The sequence below is a fragment of the Furipterus horrens genome, unplaced genomic scaffold (genome assembly GCF_987537825.1).
Source record: "Furipterus horrens unplaced genomic scaffold, mFurHor1.1.pri manual_scaffold_4, whole genome shotgun sequence".
In the NCBI taxonomy this organism is placed as follows: domain Eukaryota; kingdom Metazoa; phylum Chordata; class Mammalia; order Chiroptera; family Furipteridae; genus Furipterus; species Furipterus horrens.
Genome location: NW_028327174.1, coordinates 62,476,951 through 62,493,818, shown reverse-complemented (window position 1 = coordinate 62,493,818; position 16,868 = coordinate 62,476,951). Strand labels below are relative to the sequence as shown.

Sequence of the window (16,868 nt, the reverse complement as noted above, 5' to 3'; positions counted from 1 at the left end):
CCGCCTGTATGCAAACGCTGAAATCAGGTCATTTTCACCCCTTCTTCTAACTGAATAAGGGAGGGGAGCCGTTTTGTTTCATCTGATAAAAAAAAAAAAAATCACGGCTGTTCCGAGTTCAGAAACACAAAACATTTTTAATGTGGAAAGGAGATTTAAGGGTAAAGTAAGACGGTGAACAAATACTACAGTCTCTTTAACTAGACACTTCCTTGGGGAGAAAAACAAAGGAACCACGAGGTTCGTAAATGCAGCCACGCGTTCTACCCTTTGGCGATCAGTGCCTTGGCAGATTCGCTCCTGCAGCCTCAGGATAGCAGGTCCCCGAAGGCGCTGGGAGGAGGGGGAGTGCGGGAGGGGGTCAAACCCGTGGGGAACCCAGTTGGTGCCACGCCATGGACAGGTGAGCGCTAAGCACTGGTGCAGGTATAGCTGGCTGCCTCTGCTCCCAGGTTACCACGCCAGGGCCGGGCTCATAAAACCCCAAGGAGGGAAGCCCAATGGTGGAGCGGACGCAGAGTTATGTAGCCTAGAGAAGCAGGGATGTGTAAACACAGGGTGACAGCAAAAAGGGCCTAGCCTAGCACGGCCAGGTGCGCCCCCAGATTTTACCTATAAGAAAGGATCTCTAGGCTGCAGAACTGTTTCCTGCCTGCTCCGCACCCGCACACACACATTAGAGGTTCCAGGCGAGCTGACCCGCCACTTACGAAAGAGGACCTTCAGCAAAACGCACCCGAATTTTCCTTTGCAGCTGCTGCCTTACCCTCAGACTCAAAGTATTAAACCTGTGCCTTTCTCCACCTCACACAGCTCTTTCAAGGTCTGGCTTCTTGTGAACCTGGCGCACATTGGTTTCGCAGCCGCTGATAGCCCGGGCAGGCGCCAGCACTTTCCCAGCTCCAGGCACAAGCAGGGCTAGACCACGCACAGGCCGCGAGGGTGGAGACCTGCGGGAGGATGGGTGAGCCGCGGTTCCTCCGTTCTCTGGGGAGGCCCCTGCCTCCGCCCAGGCCATGGTCTGTGATCTGCCCTCCCCATGCGGACCCAGCCCCGCCCGCGCCAAGCCTCTATAACCCGCACCCCGGCGGCCCGCTTGGCGCTCCCCCGCCTACGTGGAGTCCAGCTGAGGCAGAGGCGGGAGCAGCACCACTCCAGCAGCGCCGCGCTACTTTCCAGCGCCCCATCTGCAGCCCTGGGTCCTCACCCGGCTCCAGAGTGCAGAGCAGCCGGGGCGCGGTCCGAGAAATGCAGCTGCGCTTCTTGAGCACATTGCTCAGGATGGTGCCAACGCCGCCTCCGCTGCCGCCGCTGCCGCCACCACCGGCACCGCCACCCTGCCGCTTCAGGCATCTGCCTCCGCGCCTCAGGGAGCCGGTCAGTTTCTCCTGCCGCATCCGGGAGCGCCCGGGCTCCGGTGCAGCCACCGTCCACCTAGGTACCCCCTGTACCACCGGCGTAGAGGCTTCGCTGGGGGGCTCTGGGAATCGGCTCAGTCGAGGGTCGCTTGGGAAGAACGAGAGTGCGGCCAGCGCTCGGAGGTCGAGGGGACCTGCGAATCCCCGCAGGAGCTGGAGCCGCCGAGCGCAGGGCGGCCAGCGGGTATCTGCACTGCGGAGCTGCAAAGCTGAGGCTGGAGAGGGCTTGGGGCGGAGAGGAGGGCGGGAGCGAGCGAGAGTGCGGCGAGACGAAAGCAGCGCTCCCGCCCCCAATCCTGGCGTCACCGCGCGAAGGCGGGGCAGCCTTAGCTCCCAAGCGCCAACCCACTCCCAGCACTTGGGCCCCGGAGCGGCAGAGCTGCAGACTCCGCAAACCTGGAGCAGGCAGGTGAGCAACTGCGCTCAGGAACCAGAAGCAGCTGCGGAGATTTCTGCGCTTCTCACAAGGTCTGGGAGGGGATGGAGAGGACACCAAAGGCAGCAAGTCTCAGGGGCGCAACACCAGTGAGACGTAAAAGCCCACTTCCTCTGCGCAGCACTTCGGAAGGGGCGGTCAGCCAGGGACAAGTACCTGGGGAAGCCCAAGCTCCACCCCAAATTATGTTGAACTCTTTCCTGGCGGCTTAAGAGAGGCATGGCAGGCACATAAAACAATAATAATAATGGTTGTTTACCTTGGAAGTATGGACTTCAAGAAAAAAAGTATTCCCAAATGAAAGCAATTTTTTTTAAAAGTGTTTCCTCATCTCCAGCTAGAGGTCTGATTCAGTAGTTCAGAACTATTAGCTATCATTACTGTTTTAAAAAAAAATCATTCCTAAACTCTCTTTCACCAATGGAATAGTAATCATAAAAATGAATGAATAATGAGGAAGGAAAGGCTGTGGTGGGGGATACAAAGACATTTGTATTTACTAACATTTAGTAAAAGGACACTAGATAGATAAAACAAAAACTAATTTAAAGCCTATTTATGTGGGATACATCTGATAAAAAGAGTTCATGTCCAAAATTTATAGAGAACTCATACAACTCAACACCAAAACAAAACAAAAAACAATGCAATTTATAAATGGGCAGAGGACCTAATAGATACTCCCAAAGAGGACATATAAATGTACAAATGGCTAAGAGACATATGAAAAGATGCTCAACATCACTAATCATTAGACAGATGCAAATTAAAACCACAATGTGATATCTCCTCATACCTGTCAGAATGACCATCATTAACGAATCAGCAAACAAGTGCTGATAAGGATGTGGAGAAAAGGGAACCCTCATGCACTGTTGGTGGGAATGCAGATTGGTGCAGCACACTGAAGAACAGTATGGAGGTTCCTTAAAAAGTTAAAAATGGAACTGCCTTATGACTCAAGGATTCCACTTCTTAGTATATATACAGAGAAAGCCAAAACATTAATTTGAAAGAATATATACACCCCTGTGTTCACTGCAGCATTGTTTACAATAGCCAAGATATGGAGGCAACCCCAGTAACCATCAACAGACGAGTGGATAAAAAAGCTGTGGTACATGTATGCAATGGAATACTACTCAGCTATAAAAAATAATGAAATCTTATCATTTGCAACATTATGAATGGACCTAGAGGATATAATGCTAAGTCAAGTCAGACAGAGCAAAACAAATACCATATGATTTCACTTATATTTGGAATTAAAGAACAAAATAAATGAACAAAGTATTAATAAAACAGACAGATACAGAGAATGGACTGATGATGACCAGAGGGGAGGGAGGTTGGGAAACTGAGTAAAAAAGGTGAAGGGATTAAGAAATACAGATTAGTAATTACAAAATAGTTAAATGGATGTAAAGTACAGCATAAGGAATATAGTCAATAATATTATAATAACTATGTACGGCACCACGTGGGTACTTGAAATATCAGGGAACCACTTTGTAAAGTATATGATTAACCATTATACTGCACACCTGAAACTAACACAAAATAATTTTGAATGTAAACTATAACTGAAAAATAAAATTTAACAAAAAAATATGTATGTGGGAGAGAACAGTGTGGAAAAGAAAGGAATGGAAAACTAAGGCTTCTCTAAATGTGCATTATACACTTTCGATTCAGGTTATATTAATAATATTAATAAATTAAATAAAACCCTAAAAATTGGAAATGAATGGTAACAATTGAACTTAATGGAATATGTCTTTGATGGAATAAGAACTCAGAAAAAATAAATAAGTTACTTTAGAATACAGTATTATGACCAAATACAAATGGGGATTCCAATCCAAATAGAGCTGCATCAAAATCTTACATTTTATTCAGTAGCGTTACTGTCATTAGTAATATTGGTATCATTTTTTTAAATTCTTATATATACTATAGGTAAAGCAAATAAATAATTATGGTAATGTCAAAAGGAACCAAGATGTTTTCAGTGTAACAGAAAATACAAGCATCCCCCCCCCAAAAAAAACCTTTCTTAAATCCTGCAATAGTATATTTAAGTTGGAAATACAAGCATGAACTCTTCTTTTTTCAGAAATACATATATATCCACGGACTATATTTAGAAGGACAACCCAGCAGCTATGAACACTGCTAGCACCCAGGTTGTGGTCTCTAAAAACAATTCTCCACTAAAGGGAAGCCAGGGCTCCTTTGAGGTGTGACTGATCCCAGATCTAGGCCAGAAAAAGTACAAGATGAGCCTGATATATCTTGATGAGCTCGAGAAGAAGGTAGTGCTCCAAAACTAATGGAGTCATCTCAAAAGTGCACAAGAGCCACAGGAACTGGCTTCTCTTAGCCAAAGACAGAACAATTTGAGCATCAAAAATAATAGCTATTATTGATTGAAAGGTGTTGAATGTTTAAAAAAATGTACTCCTAATGACATTCTGAGAGAGCTGAAAAAAGAAGTCATTCTTATGACTTTGGCACACTTAGTTTGTAATCAATACCTTCTGGGCTTTGTGACGTGTCCCCAGAATTCGAAAACAATGTCAGAACTGGTACAACTCTAAGCATGAAATATATTTCATATATAAGAATCTGTTAAAGTGAGATTAGTCATCTGCAAAAATAATCCAGGCAGAAAAAGGATACGTAAACTAGTCTGTTATGCCTGCCTGAGGTAAAGATGCTTTGTAAAAGGCAGGACTCTGCCTCATCACTTTAGAAGATGAAGTCATTGTTTCACTTGGTCATGTTTAACTGTTTGGCTTAGGTTTCACACCACGCTCACAAAGAGAAATCTATCCTTCATCAACCTGATGATTTTATAGTTTCGGTACATGTTTGTTTTCCTTTAGCTTTCTCTTAATTTTAAGAAGATGGCCATTCACTCTTCTAGCCCATCTCACCTATGCTGAGAACAATAAGAGAAAGACGTCTGATGTTTTTCTTTGGCCAATTTTTTTGAGGGTCCCTGGAGAGAAGAGGGTGATGAACACCCAGAATCAAAGGGAGGAAACTAGGAGGAGAGAGGAACTCCAGAAGAACAAGCTGGTAACTGCATGTACAGTCTTGTCTTCCCTAGCTCTCATGTGCTCAAACCTTAGAGGGTTTTGTGTTCTATTTTAACAAGAGAGTCTATTCACACTCAGTTGCCAGCACTGGGCCAGCAGGAAAGACAGCCTTGCCAGCCAAGAGGAGGAGAAATGCCCTCTGCTCTACAGTCCTGCCTCTGGAGTGCAGAGAAGGACGGCCAGCTGCCAGGACTTGCTAACATATGCCATTCAGACCATCTGGTCCCTCTGGCTCTGACTCCATGCTCATCATGCAAACTTTCGATCATCTCAATTCCCATAGAGACTTTGCCACAGAGGAAAGATCATACTAACCAGTTAACAGCAGTCAATACCCCCGAGTTCACTCAACTCTCAGTGAGCTGAAAAAATCAAATTCCTGGACAGTCCAAGCTGAAGTCTTAGACCTTGACAATCAGACGTGACATGACTGATAACATAGTGTCTCTGAAATTCTTCTTCACATACATGTTTTACTACTAGTGACAAGGCTTATTTACTTTCCAGATGGATATTCTATTTCACCTCAGATTTATTATAAGGGAAAATTGACTGGTTTTCTTTTTTAAAAAATAAATAAAAGCTTCCTTAAAAATTTCCCATTCTAAACTACGTGGAAGTTGAAACCAGCAAAAAAAGAAAAATTTTTTTTTACAACTTTCTACTAGCACTCTGACTGGTGTGGCTCAGTGGGCTGAGCACCTTCCTGCGAACTGAAAGGTTGCTGGTTTGATTCCCAGTCAGGGCACATGCCTGGGTTGTGAGCCTGGTTGCCACTTATTAGGGGCATATAAGAAGTAACTAATCAGTGTTTCTTTCACGCATCGATGTTTCTCTCCCTCTTTTTCTCCCTCCCTTTCCCTCTCTCTAAAAAAATAAATTAAAGTCTTTTTAAAAATGTGTTTAAAATAAAACAAAAAAAGTTTCCACCAGCAGCTCTCCATCCCAGGAGCATGCCTGTACCTCTCCCCTCCCCCTCTGCATCCCCTGAGGCGTGTTACCTTTACCTTCCTCCCTCCTAAGCTCCAAGGGCCCTTCTTTGCCTCTCTAACTTGTTTCCTGAGCCCATGCCCAGCTGGCTCACTTTTCCTACCTCTGTGACTTTCTATATAATCTCTTACGTATTTAAAAAAAAAAAAAAAAAGGAAAGAAAAAAAAAGTTTCTACTATTATAGCAATAGCTAGCCAGGGAATTAAATAATATTATTTTGTTTACATTAGAGAGGAAAACTAAGACTGCCAACTTTTATAGCAAACAGATAATTAAATGAGCATTAAAATACAATGCTCTAAAAGCAGTCGTGGCACAAACCTACTATTATATTTATTAATTGTATGACTCATGGTTTCTTATTCATGTCTGGAATATTGTTTTTCAAAAAGCAAAAGATGTCATCTAAAGTCAGCTTGCAGAGGAAACAATGCCGGCATGGACTTGGCTTGAGGATCACTGCTGGTGAGGTTTCCAACCAAGCCAACTTACCATCACTTTTTACTAATCAAGTGATTTTTACTCAACAGATGATATCAGTCAGTTCACGTTTGGGCAAATCGTACCTTGGCAGGTCCCAAACAATTATGTTTTAAGCTGAATTTGAGGAAAAGGAGGCTCAATGAAAACTTCACATTGGATGTGAGTCTGCTGCTTGGATTGCTAAGAAGGAGTGATAAGAGAAAATGCCCTGAATGTCTCAAGAGTCTAATGCCCATGGAACATCCGCAAACTCCCAGGCAGAAACAAGGAAACGGGGATCTTCAGTCCTACGTGCTGGGAGTGAGGCTTCCTTGAGAGCCAACTATTCCTTGCATGGGAAAAGAGGGGAGAAGCCAGAAGAAAAAGAAAGTCCCACATAAGAAATAATAGCTGTGTCCCAAGGGCTTCCAGAAGGGAATTAGGTCTGGGACTTTTGTGATTTCCTAATGCTGCTATTTTCGTTTAACAGTAAAATCTTTAAAAGGGCCTACGTGTTTATCTTCAGGGACAGAGCAGAACTGGTGGTGACAATTACCCAGAGAAAAGGCCCTGAAAGCCTGCTGTGAGCAGAGAGAAAGCGCAGGGAGCAGGCCTGCTCCGGAGAGTGGGCCTGGAACGCATCCTTTTGCTGCAGCTCCCTGACAGTCAGCTGTTCACCATCTCTGAGTCTCAGGGTCGGAGGGATCTGACCAGATATCAGGTTGAGTTCTGTCTGTCTCTCACTGGTCAGGGGATTGGTACATCTTTGAGCACCTGCTAACAGAAAGGGGGGGGTGGTTTGGTGACATAAAAACCACTATTCTCTCTGCTCTCCCCACAATACCTGAAGATCTGTGAGCAACTACTGAAAGCAACTGAAACTGTGGCCAGCGCCGTAAGAAGTTAACATTCTCCTCAGACCTAAAAGTAGGACCTTAATAAGCAGTTCTTCCAACTCATTAGGATGGAGCCCACACATTATGAGCTCATGGTGACAAACATCATAACCATTTTCCCCTCATGAAAGAGACAGAGAGTCAGGGCAGCAGAAAGAAATTGAGGGGGAAGAAAAAAAACCTTACAATTATCTGACACATCACATTACGTACATGGGACATTTTCTTTTCTCATTGTATGGTTTTTTCTTCTTAGTCATAAAAATCTATTTCTCTATTTAAATATAGGCCTCCTTGAAGACAATCAGGTGTACCTTTTGTATTTTGTTTATTTCAGAGAAAGCGTTCTGTCAAGCATGGAACACAGAGGCTTAGAAATTCAAACACCAAATCCTGCTCAGCACCATCTCCTACCTTCTGACAGTCACTGTGCATGTTCTCTCAGAACCATCCCCTTTAATCAGATATTTTCAAAAAGAAAACCACCCCTAAAATCCCCCCCAAAACACACTCAAATATTTTGGGTGAAGTATTTTAAGAATAACCAGTTTCATTTACAAACCAGAAATCTTTAAGGTTAAAAACTTATGTAATAAATTAATTCACAGCTGGAGTGAAAGTCCCATTTTAGAGTTCTATATCAGAAACGTACTTAGAGCCCTGCAGCCAAGTGCACGTAACCTGAAACTCGGAGATAACTCAAGATTTTAGAAATCATCGTATTAGTCTGCAAGGCTTGTGATTTTCTGCAAAGTATTTCCTTGCCTCAAAAAAAGTGAAATTGATTCAATATCACTTGAGGCAGGTTCATGTTGACCACACACAGACATCTTTTTATTTCTTTTATTTATTCATTCATTGATCAAGTGCTGCAGAAAAGGCCTTCTGCTATGTATGGCCAAATAAAAGTATGAATTCAGTACATTCTCAACCCTCAAGAAGCTTACAATTTATTGAGGGAGAGGCAAATAGTAGTGACAGGACAGTGTGAGAGGTTCATTTACATACTATGTGAGTACTTGGAGGGATACCATTATCTCTACCTCCACCTGAGTATTGTATATCCCAATGCTTGCCCTGAGCTTTATCTCATTGAACTATTAAATTTCACCTGAAAGCAGGACAAGGACAAATCTAATCTGTGTGCTCCTTTTAATTATGGTATTCACAATTACACTTTCTTTCCACATCAGGAGTGAGTGTAACTGGAAGACCCATCACTTAAAGATGAAATCATTATTTAACCTGGTCATGATTAACTATTTAGCTTAGATTTCCCAACCTTTTACACCAAGCCATTCTAAGATTTTTTTTTACCCTGTTGAGGAATATGAAAGGACAGGTTTCTCATAACTATTGATGCAGATTAGTTTGGCTTAGAAATATAAAAGGTCTGTCCAGGAAAAGTCCAGCCATTGTTAATATAACAAAAGCTGTTTCATGACATCCATATAACGTGGCAGCCTAGGAGAGTGGACTAGAATGCGCATGCGTGAACAATGACAACTTCACTGTACTAGTCAGTGGGGGTCGTAGACACCTTTGAATGAGCACGTGTACTGTGTGGCCAGCACACTCAAGATAACTGAGCAAGTAGAAAAACAAATTTGCATCAATTTTTGCATTAAGCTTGAAAAATTCCTCCACAGAAACTCTTTGGATGATTCAGAGGGCCGCAGCTATGGGCAACTGGTGACTGGCAACTTTATCACAGCACACCCGCTCACGCATCACATCTCATGCAGTTTATTGGTGACATATCAAATCACTCAGGTGACTCAGCCCCTCTACAGCCCAGATTTGGCACCTGTGACTTCTGGCTTTTCCCAAAACCAAAATCATCTTTGAAAGGGAAGAGATTTCAGACCATCAATGAGATTCAGGAAAATACAACGGGGCAGCTGATGGCAATTGGGAGAACTGTGGGAGGTTCCAAGGTGCCTACTTTGCAGGGAACTGAAGTGTCATTGTCCTGTGTACAATGTATCTTGTGTCTTCTTCAGTAAATGTCTTCCATTTTTCATATTACATGGCTGGATACTTTCTGGACAGACCTCAGTTCCTGGAGAAGAAGGATGATCCTGCCTAATTTTGATGGTGAGAAAAAGAGGTATCAGGAAGAGGAGAGAAATTACAATCCACATTAATATTGGCCTGGGTGGACTGGGAGCCTGAGATTTCCCAGCTGGGTTCCTTCAGAAGAGAGACAGAACATATGGACTGATGAGGGAGTGTGGGAAAATATGCAGTCACTGCACCTCATAAGGCCCTCCAGCGGGCAATGTGGTATGACAAAAAGGTGCTGGCTACAGAGGCAGGCCCCAAGGTTAGAACTGTAGCAACCATACTTATTACTCTATCTATCTCCTTGGGCAAGTTACTCAATTTCTGGGTTTCAGATTCCTCTTCTTGAGAATGAACAATATTTTTCTGAGTTATTGTGAGAAATTAACAGGGACTCAACACATTTATATTTGAGAGTCCTCCTTTTCTTAGTGTTTGTTGTTACTGTAAAAGATAAAGGTTAAGATGGCCCTGTAGCAGTCTACCCGGAAATCTGCCCAGCAGAGGACCCAGGACCTGACGCACAGGGAGAGTCAGACTGGCCAGAACAACCCCCTGAGGTCCTCACCAGACACTCCTCTTTTACTTTCTTACCCTGGAAGGAATATTGAGACTAGCTTCATGTTTACTCCGAAGGGCTAAATCAGAACTGCTGAATAGGAGTCACAGAGAGGTAGATAGCAGCAAAACTTAAGAATGTGCTAACAGCAATAAAACATATAGCCTTAGATCTTAAATGTCCTGTTCTTTGGACTCTCAGGCGAAGGCTGCAAGCCCCACAGTCAGGAGTGCTGTGAAAGGATATTTGAAATGAGATGAAGTGACGTTGAACTACCAACACCAGTAAAATGCTTCCAACACTAATTCTCTGAGATCAATTTAATTTGATATTCAGACTCTATTACTCTAGAAAAATTCCTTACTCCAATAAACATGTTGACTAACTGTAATGCTTGGAGAATACATTGGGTTGTTATATTTTCAGGCAAACTGAAGGTAAGCAAAAAAGAATTCTTAATTCTTAAGAACTTTTTAATGTATAATTTGTTGACATTAGAAGAATATTCTGAACAAAATGAATTTTTATCTTAGCCCTGGTTGGTGTGGCTCAGTGGATTGAGCACCAGCCTACAAAATGAAGAGTCACCGATTCAGTTCCCAGTCAGGGCACGTGCCTGGGTTGCGGGCCGCGTCCTCAGTTGGGAGCATGTTAGAGGCAACCATGTATTTTTCACACATTGATGTTTCTCGCCTCTTTCTCCCCTCCCTTCCTCTCTCTCTAAAAAAGTAAATGAATAAAGTCTTTAAAAAAATAAAATAAAAACATAGTGAAGTGGGTCACCAAATAGGATATAATAATAAAGGCCAGCACCCACAAAGCAGTAAGAAACATTTTTTTAAAAAGGGATGGGGGCCCTGGCCAGGTGGCTCAGTTGATAAGAGTGTCATCCCGACACACCAAAATTGCATGTTCAAACCCTGGTCAGGTCACATACAGGAAGCAACCAATGAATACATCAGTAAACAGAACAAATCAATGTTTCTCTGTTCCTAAAAATTAATAAATAGAAATTTTTTAAAAAAGAAGAATGTTAGCCCGGGATGGTGTGGCTCAGTTAGTTGGGCATTGTCCCGCAAAATGAAAAGTTGCCAGCTTGACTCCTGGTCAGGACGCATGCCTAGGTTGCGGGTTCATTCCCCAGTTGGGGCATGAACAAGAGGCAACCAACTGATGCTTCTCCCTCTCACTGATGTTACTCTCCCTCTCTCTCTCCATCCCTTCCCCTCTCTCAAATAAATAAAATTTTTAAAAAGAATCTTGCATTATCTTTACATCATTATTCTCACTGTGTAAGACTCCAACACAGGAAACAGAAAGGAATTTCGAATCATGTTAGAAACTACTGTACATTAAAAGGAACTCATGTCTTCTGAATTATATGGGTGAAAGATACTTGGAATAAGAGAAATTTTATAATATGTTAGGCAATACAGGTTTCAACATTTTAAAGAGTAGCATCTCTGGTGAATTATATTCACTTTTATCTTTACCTATGTAAAGATACAAGAGTCCACCATATGTCCTTGGGAATGGTCATATGTGTGTTCTAGTTTCTGACAGTCCACCTAAAGTTTTGGTAATAGACTCCTAAAGAGGCAGAAAGCTCTTAATAAGTACATTTTCTATGTGTTCCTTCTCCTCTAGAAGCAATATAAGTGTGGCCTAGTATTCTCATATACTTAGTACAGCAATGCTGGCACCTTTAATTACCACTGTCTTTAGTCCCAGCTTACGAGAATTTCACTGGCAGTACATCAACCTGGCCTAATTCCAGTATCAATCAGCTATGCCAGCTCCTTAGGAGGGAATAATTATGTCTTTAAAAACTTACCTCCGGTTTATTAACTTAAAAATTAAGTCCCAATTTCCAGTCAAGATAGCAGCATAGGCAGACATGGCTCACCTCTTTGCACAAGCACATCGAAATTATAACTAAAATCTAGAACAACCATCGCTCAGACTGTCAGAAATCGAGTTGATTGGAAGTCTGACAACTATAGAATTAAAGGAACAACAACCATTCAGACTGCTATGAGGCGCAAGGATGCAGAATGAGCTGGCCCCACATCCATGTGTAGTGGATAAAAATTCAGGAAGGATATCTCAGGAGCAAGGAGTCCCAGCCGCACACCAGGCTCCTCAGCCCAGGGTTCCAGTGCCAAGAAGATAAGTAGCCACAACTTCTGGCTGCAAAACCCTGTGGGTATTGAGTGAATGGAAGAAACTTTTGGAAACCCAAGCAGTTCATCTTAAAGAACCCACACACGGACTCACCTACTCAGACTCACTCCCTCTGAGCTGCAGCTTGAAAGGCACCAGTGGCATAGAAGGAGAAACTGAAGTGTCTGGCATCAAGGGGGGCAGAGGCCATTGTCCCTTTTCTGAACCCTCCCCCCTCAGAGCCAGCAAGCTAATGCCATAACTGAGACTCTATCAACCTGGCTAACACTGTCTGTTCCACCTTGGAGATCCCCAGAGACTCCACTCCACCCAATTTATGGGCCCACCCAAACTGCTTTTCCATATAAATGGTTGGTCTTGGCTCATGCTTCACAACTCCCTAAATCATTTCAAACAAGCAACAGCTGGCCTCAGTGAGCCTCAGGCACAGCACTAGCAGCAACCAGCCTAGATTCACAGCTTGGCTTTCCCTGGGAATCTATAAACCCAGCACAAGTAGCAGCCATCTCAGATTACTTTGTAGCTCAGGCAGGGTGGCCCTTGGACTGCACCACCCAGGAAACCCCAGAGCCTGAGCACCCAGGGGGCAGCTACAGACCATGTCAGAGCACCACCACCCTGCCCCTGTACAGCTGATCCTCCACAGAGTGCAAAGGGTGATGGTCAGTGGTCACAGCCAGTCCTTGCAGCTAACTGGCCTGGGTTAATCCCTTCCATTGACCTGCTAACAGCAATCAAGGTTCGACAACAATAGGAGGGTGTACTCAGCCCACATGAAGGGCACACCTCAAGTACCCAGCTTGAGTGATAGGGGAGGCTGTGCCACTGGACCCTATAGGACACGTACTACATTTGGCCATACTACCAAGACACAGAGTCAAAGCAGCTCTACCTAATACACAGAAACAAACACAGGGAGGCTGCCAAACCATGGAGACAAGGAAATATGGTCCAAATGAAAGAACAGATATAAAGTCCAGAAAACAAGCTAATCCAGATGGAGATAAGCAATCTGTCAGGTGCAGAGTTCAAAATACTGGTAATAAGGATGCTCAAGGAACTTAGTGAGGACCTCAACAGCACAAAAAAGATCCAATCAGAAATGAAGGATACAATAGCTGAAATAAAGAACGATTTACAGAAAAACAACAGTAGAGTGGATGAAGCTGAGGACTCAAATCAATGATTTGGAACATAAGAAAGCAAAAACAACCGATCAGAACAAGAAGAAGAAAAAATACAAAATAATGAGGTCAGTATAAGCAGCCTCTGGGACAACTTCAAGTGTTACAAAATTGCATCATAGGGCTGCAAGAAGGAGAAGAGAAAGAGCAAGAAGTTGGAAATCTATTTGAAAAAATAAGAAAGCTTCCCTAATTTGGTGAAGGAAATAGATATGCAAGTCCAAGAAGCACAAAGAGTTCCAAACAAGATGGAGCAAAGAGGGCCACACAAAGACACATCACAATTAAAATGCAAAAGGTTAAAGATAAAGAGAGAATCTTAAAAGCAGCAACAGGAAAGAAGTTCGTTACATTCAGGCAAGTTACCCATAAGACTGTCAGCTGATTTCTCAAAAAAACTTTTCAGGCTAAAAGGGATTAGCAGGAAATATCTAAAGTTATGAAAAGCAGGGATCTTCATGTGGGCTGAGTACACCCTCCTCTTGTCATTGAACCTTGATTGTTGTTAGCAGGTCAATGGGAGGGACTAACCCAGGCCAGTTAGCTGTAAGGACTGGCTGTGACCACCCAGCAAAACTATCATTTAGAATTGAAGGGCAGATAAAGAGCTTCCCAGACAAGAAAAAATTAAAAGGAGTTCATTATCACCACACCATTATTGTATGAATGTTAAAGGGACTTATTTAAGAAAAAGAAGATCAAAACTATGAATAAAATGGTAATAAATAGAAATTTATCAACAATTAAATCTAAAAAACAAACTAAACAAAATGAAGAACAGAGAGACAGAATCATAGATACAGAGAGCATGTATCTATGATGGGAGGGGGTGTCGGGGAATGGGTGAAGAGGTGAGGGGATTAAGAAGCACAAACAGACAGTCACAGAAGAGCCATGGGGAGGTAAAGTACAGTAAAGTATTCCCTCACTTATCGCGGGTATTACATTCTAGACAACCCCCCCATGATAGGTGAAAATCCATGAGGTAGAAACTTACATTTATTTTAGTATTTATATATATTTTAAGGCTTTATAAACCCTTCCCGCACACTTATAAACCATTCCCTGTCCCATATTAACCTTTCCCACTCCCTTATTAACCTTTTCCACACTTTTATAAACACTACTTATGTTCTTAAACATACTCTACACTCTTAAACCTACGTAACTTTAACAACATACCTATACAGTACCGCAAAATCCCGCGATATAGTGAAAAATCCACGATAAATAATTAAATATAATATTTTTAAAAATCCCTCGATACAGTGAGGCCGCGATAAGTGAACCGCGATACGTACAGAGAGGGACTACTGTATAGGAAATGGAGTAGCCACAGCACTTATACACATGACCCATGGACATGAACAAAGGTGTGGGGATTGCCTGAGGGAGTGGGCGGTGCTGGGCAGAGGTGGGCAAGAGGAAATAATTAGGAAAAATGTAATAGCATAATCAATAAAATATCATTTAAAAATAATTTTTTTAATTAAAAAATGGTTTAATGGTTTGGGTTTTGTTTAGTTTTACTATTTTAAATAATACTGCGATAAATCTTTGAGCATTCCAAGTTAAAAAAAAAAAATTAAGTCCCACAGCATATTTTAGGAAAATTCAAAATAATGTTCTAGCACAGGGTCTGGTATACAGTAGGCACTCAGTAAATGTGTTTTTTAATTGCATCTATGACACACAAAGAATATCAAATTGGGATCCTGTTGACTGAACATTTAAAAACGGTACCTGCCTTAACACCTGTATTGCATGGGCCACCCTCTTCCCACTCCCATACCTGATTCACCCATGCCCTTGAATTATTTACAGGCCAACCTTTCCTCTCAATAGATCATAAACTCCTCTGAGCACAGGTATTAAGGCTTATTTATTATATCTTTCCCCACCGCTGCCTGCAGCTAATATGGAGCTCCATACACATTAGACACTCAGCACATGGACATTAAAAATAAATATCATAACCTCATTCTGTCAAGAAGAGAGCCACACTTCCCATTCTCCAAAAAGGGGCTTTTTATTCAACTACAAGAGAAGTGAGCAAATGTGTTTATGAAGTTATTTTGACAGACGTTTGTGCAATGTACAAAAAAAAAAAATCAATACTAGCTTAGTTTTCCTGGCAAGTTTCCAAAATATATGAGGATCAAAATATCACATATTTGCTCTACTTATCAGGTAAGAGATACTCTTGAAATTCTAGCTACAATGGCAGTCAACATAGTGGAGTAGCTAAAAATCACCGAGTCTAGAATCAGCTGCAGGATTTGAAACCTGGCTCCACCAGGTTAGCTATTTTAACTCGGGTAAGTTAATTGTCTCAGTTTCCTCGTTCATAAATGAGGTGCTCAAAGTACCTACTTCAGAGGGATTATTCTAAGGATGGAATGACACAGGTGATGCACTTACTGCACTATCTGGCCCAGTACCCTCTCTACAGGCACACCTCATTTTACTGGGCTTCACTTTACTGTGTTTCCCAGATGTTGCATTTTTTTTTTTACAAATTGAAGACAAGACCCTTTACAAGCAAAAAGAGTACAGTTTGCCCATTGTGGTGGTCTGGACCCCAACCTATAATGTCACTGAGGCATACTTGTATAGGTCATACCTATTATATCATTTATAGTATTAAATTCACTTAGACTACGTTTTAAAGGGCAGAAGACATATCAACATTGTCACAGATTACAAACAATGCTACCTGGTCACGCTAGCTTTGATGCCCTTTAATTATGCTACCACTCATTATGGCATAGAGATTTTAGTGCAAAACCAGTTTAAGAAGCCTATAAAGAGGAACATTCATTTAAATTGACAAGTTGTTCACATTTTTCATCATCTTGATTTTTTTTAACATGATACATGGAGAGAACTTGCTTCAATAAAGACAAACTAGTCCTTCCCTGCTCTTCATAAATTAATAAAACCCCAGCATTAATTATCTGACAGAAGCTTGCTCTGCAAGATCACCACAAGCATGAAATCAATCTTTCACAGCAGAGTTTAAGTAAGCAATTTTATTCTCAATCTTTCTATTTCTCCAACATTATAGCTTTTTAAATAATGCATAAAATATTCTTAAATTGGGTTCAATCACTTTACTTTAAAGAGTTTTCCAAATGTAGCCCATCCTTTATTAGAAAGTTCTGGTCTTTCAATACATTTTCATTATTTGCAATATAAATAAGTTTTACGGTGTATTCTATACTCCTCCATGTAGTAACACCAATTCCTTAAGTTGGGGGGTGCAAATACTTCCGAGAAGGAGAAACAGCTTGTCAAAAAAAAATCATTTTTATGCATTCATCAATTTGCCGGGATTATATTTTCTCATGGAGATGTACAATTAAAGAAGCAAGCACAAGAGGAGAATAGCTAGTAGCAGCAATGACCATGCAACCAACTGTCTACTGTGGATTAGTCTCTGGGCCAGGTGCTTTAATTATCTTATCTCGTTTTAACCCAACAAGGTAAATATTGTTTCCAAGCAATGGGGAATAAAGGAAGAGTGTACACATATATTATTGGAGTTGTTTTTAACTAGGCGTAGGGAAA

General features: G+C 42.0%; 1 protein-coding gene across 5 annotated transcripts in view; it reads right to left on the bottom strand.

Annotated features, from left to right (window-relative positions):
• The window catches only part of TBC1D30 (TBC1 domain family member 30), a 78,253-nt gene that overhangs the window by 39,448 nt on the left and 21,937 nt on the right, over positions 1 to 16,868 (bottom strand). For 2 of the 5 annotated variants that reach the window (XM_090273561.1, XM_090273562.1), the window contains exon 1: positions 1,208 to 1,614. The exons of the other annotated variants lie outside the window; for them this stretch is intronic. In XM_090273561.1, the coding sequence (XP_090129687.1) occupies positions 1,208 to 1,397 (190 nt within the window). In that variant the 5' untranslated portion in view covers positions 1,398 to 1,614. Of the gene's footprint in view, positions 1 to 1,207; positions 1,615 to 16,868 lie in introns of those variants that run through there. 5 annotated transcript variants of the gene reach the window in all.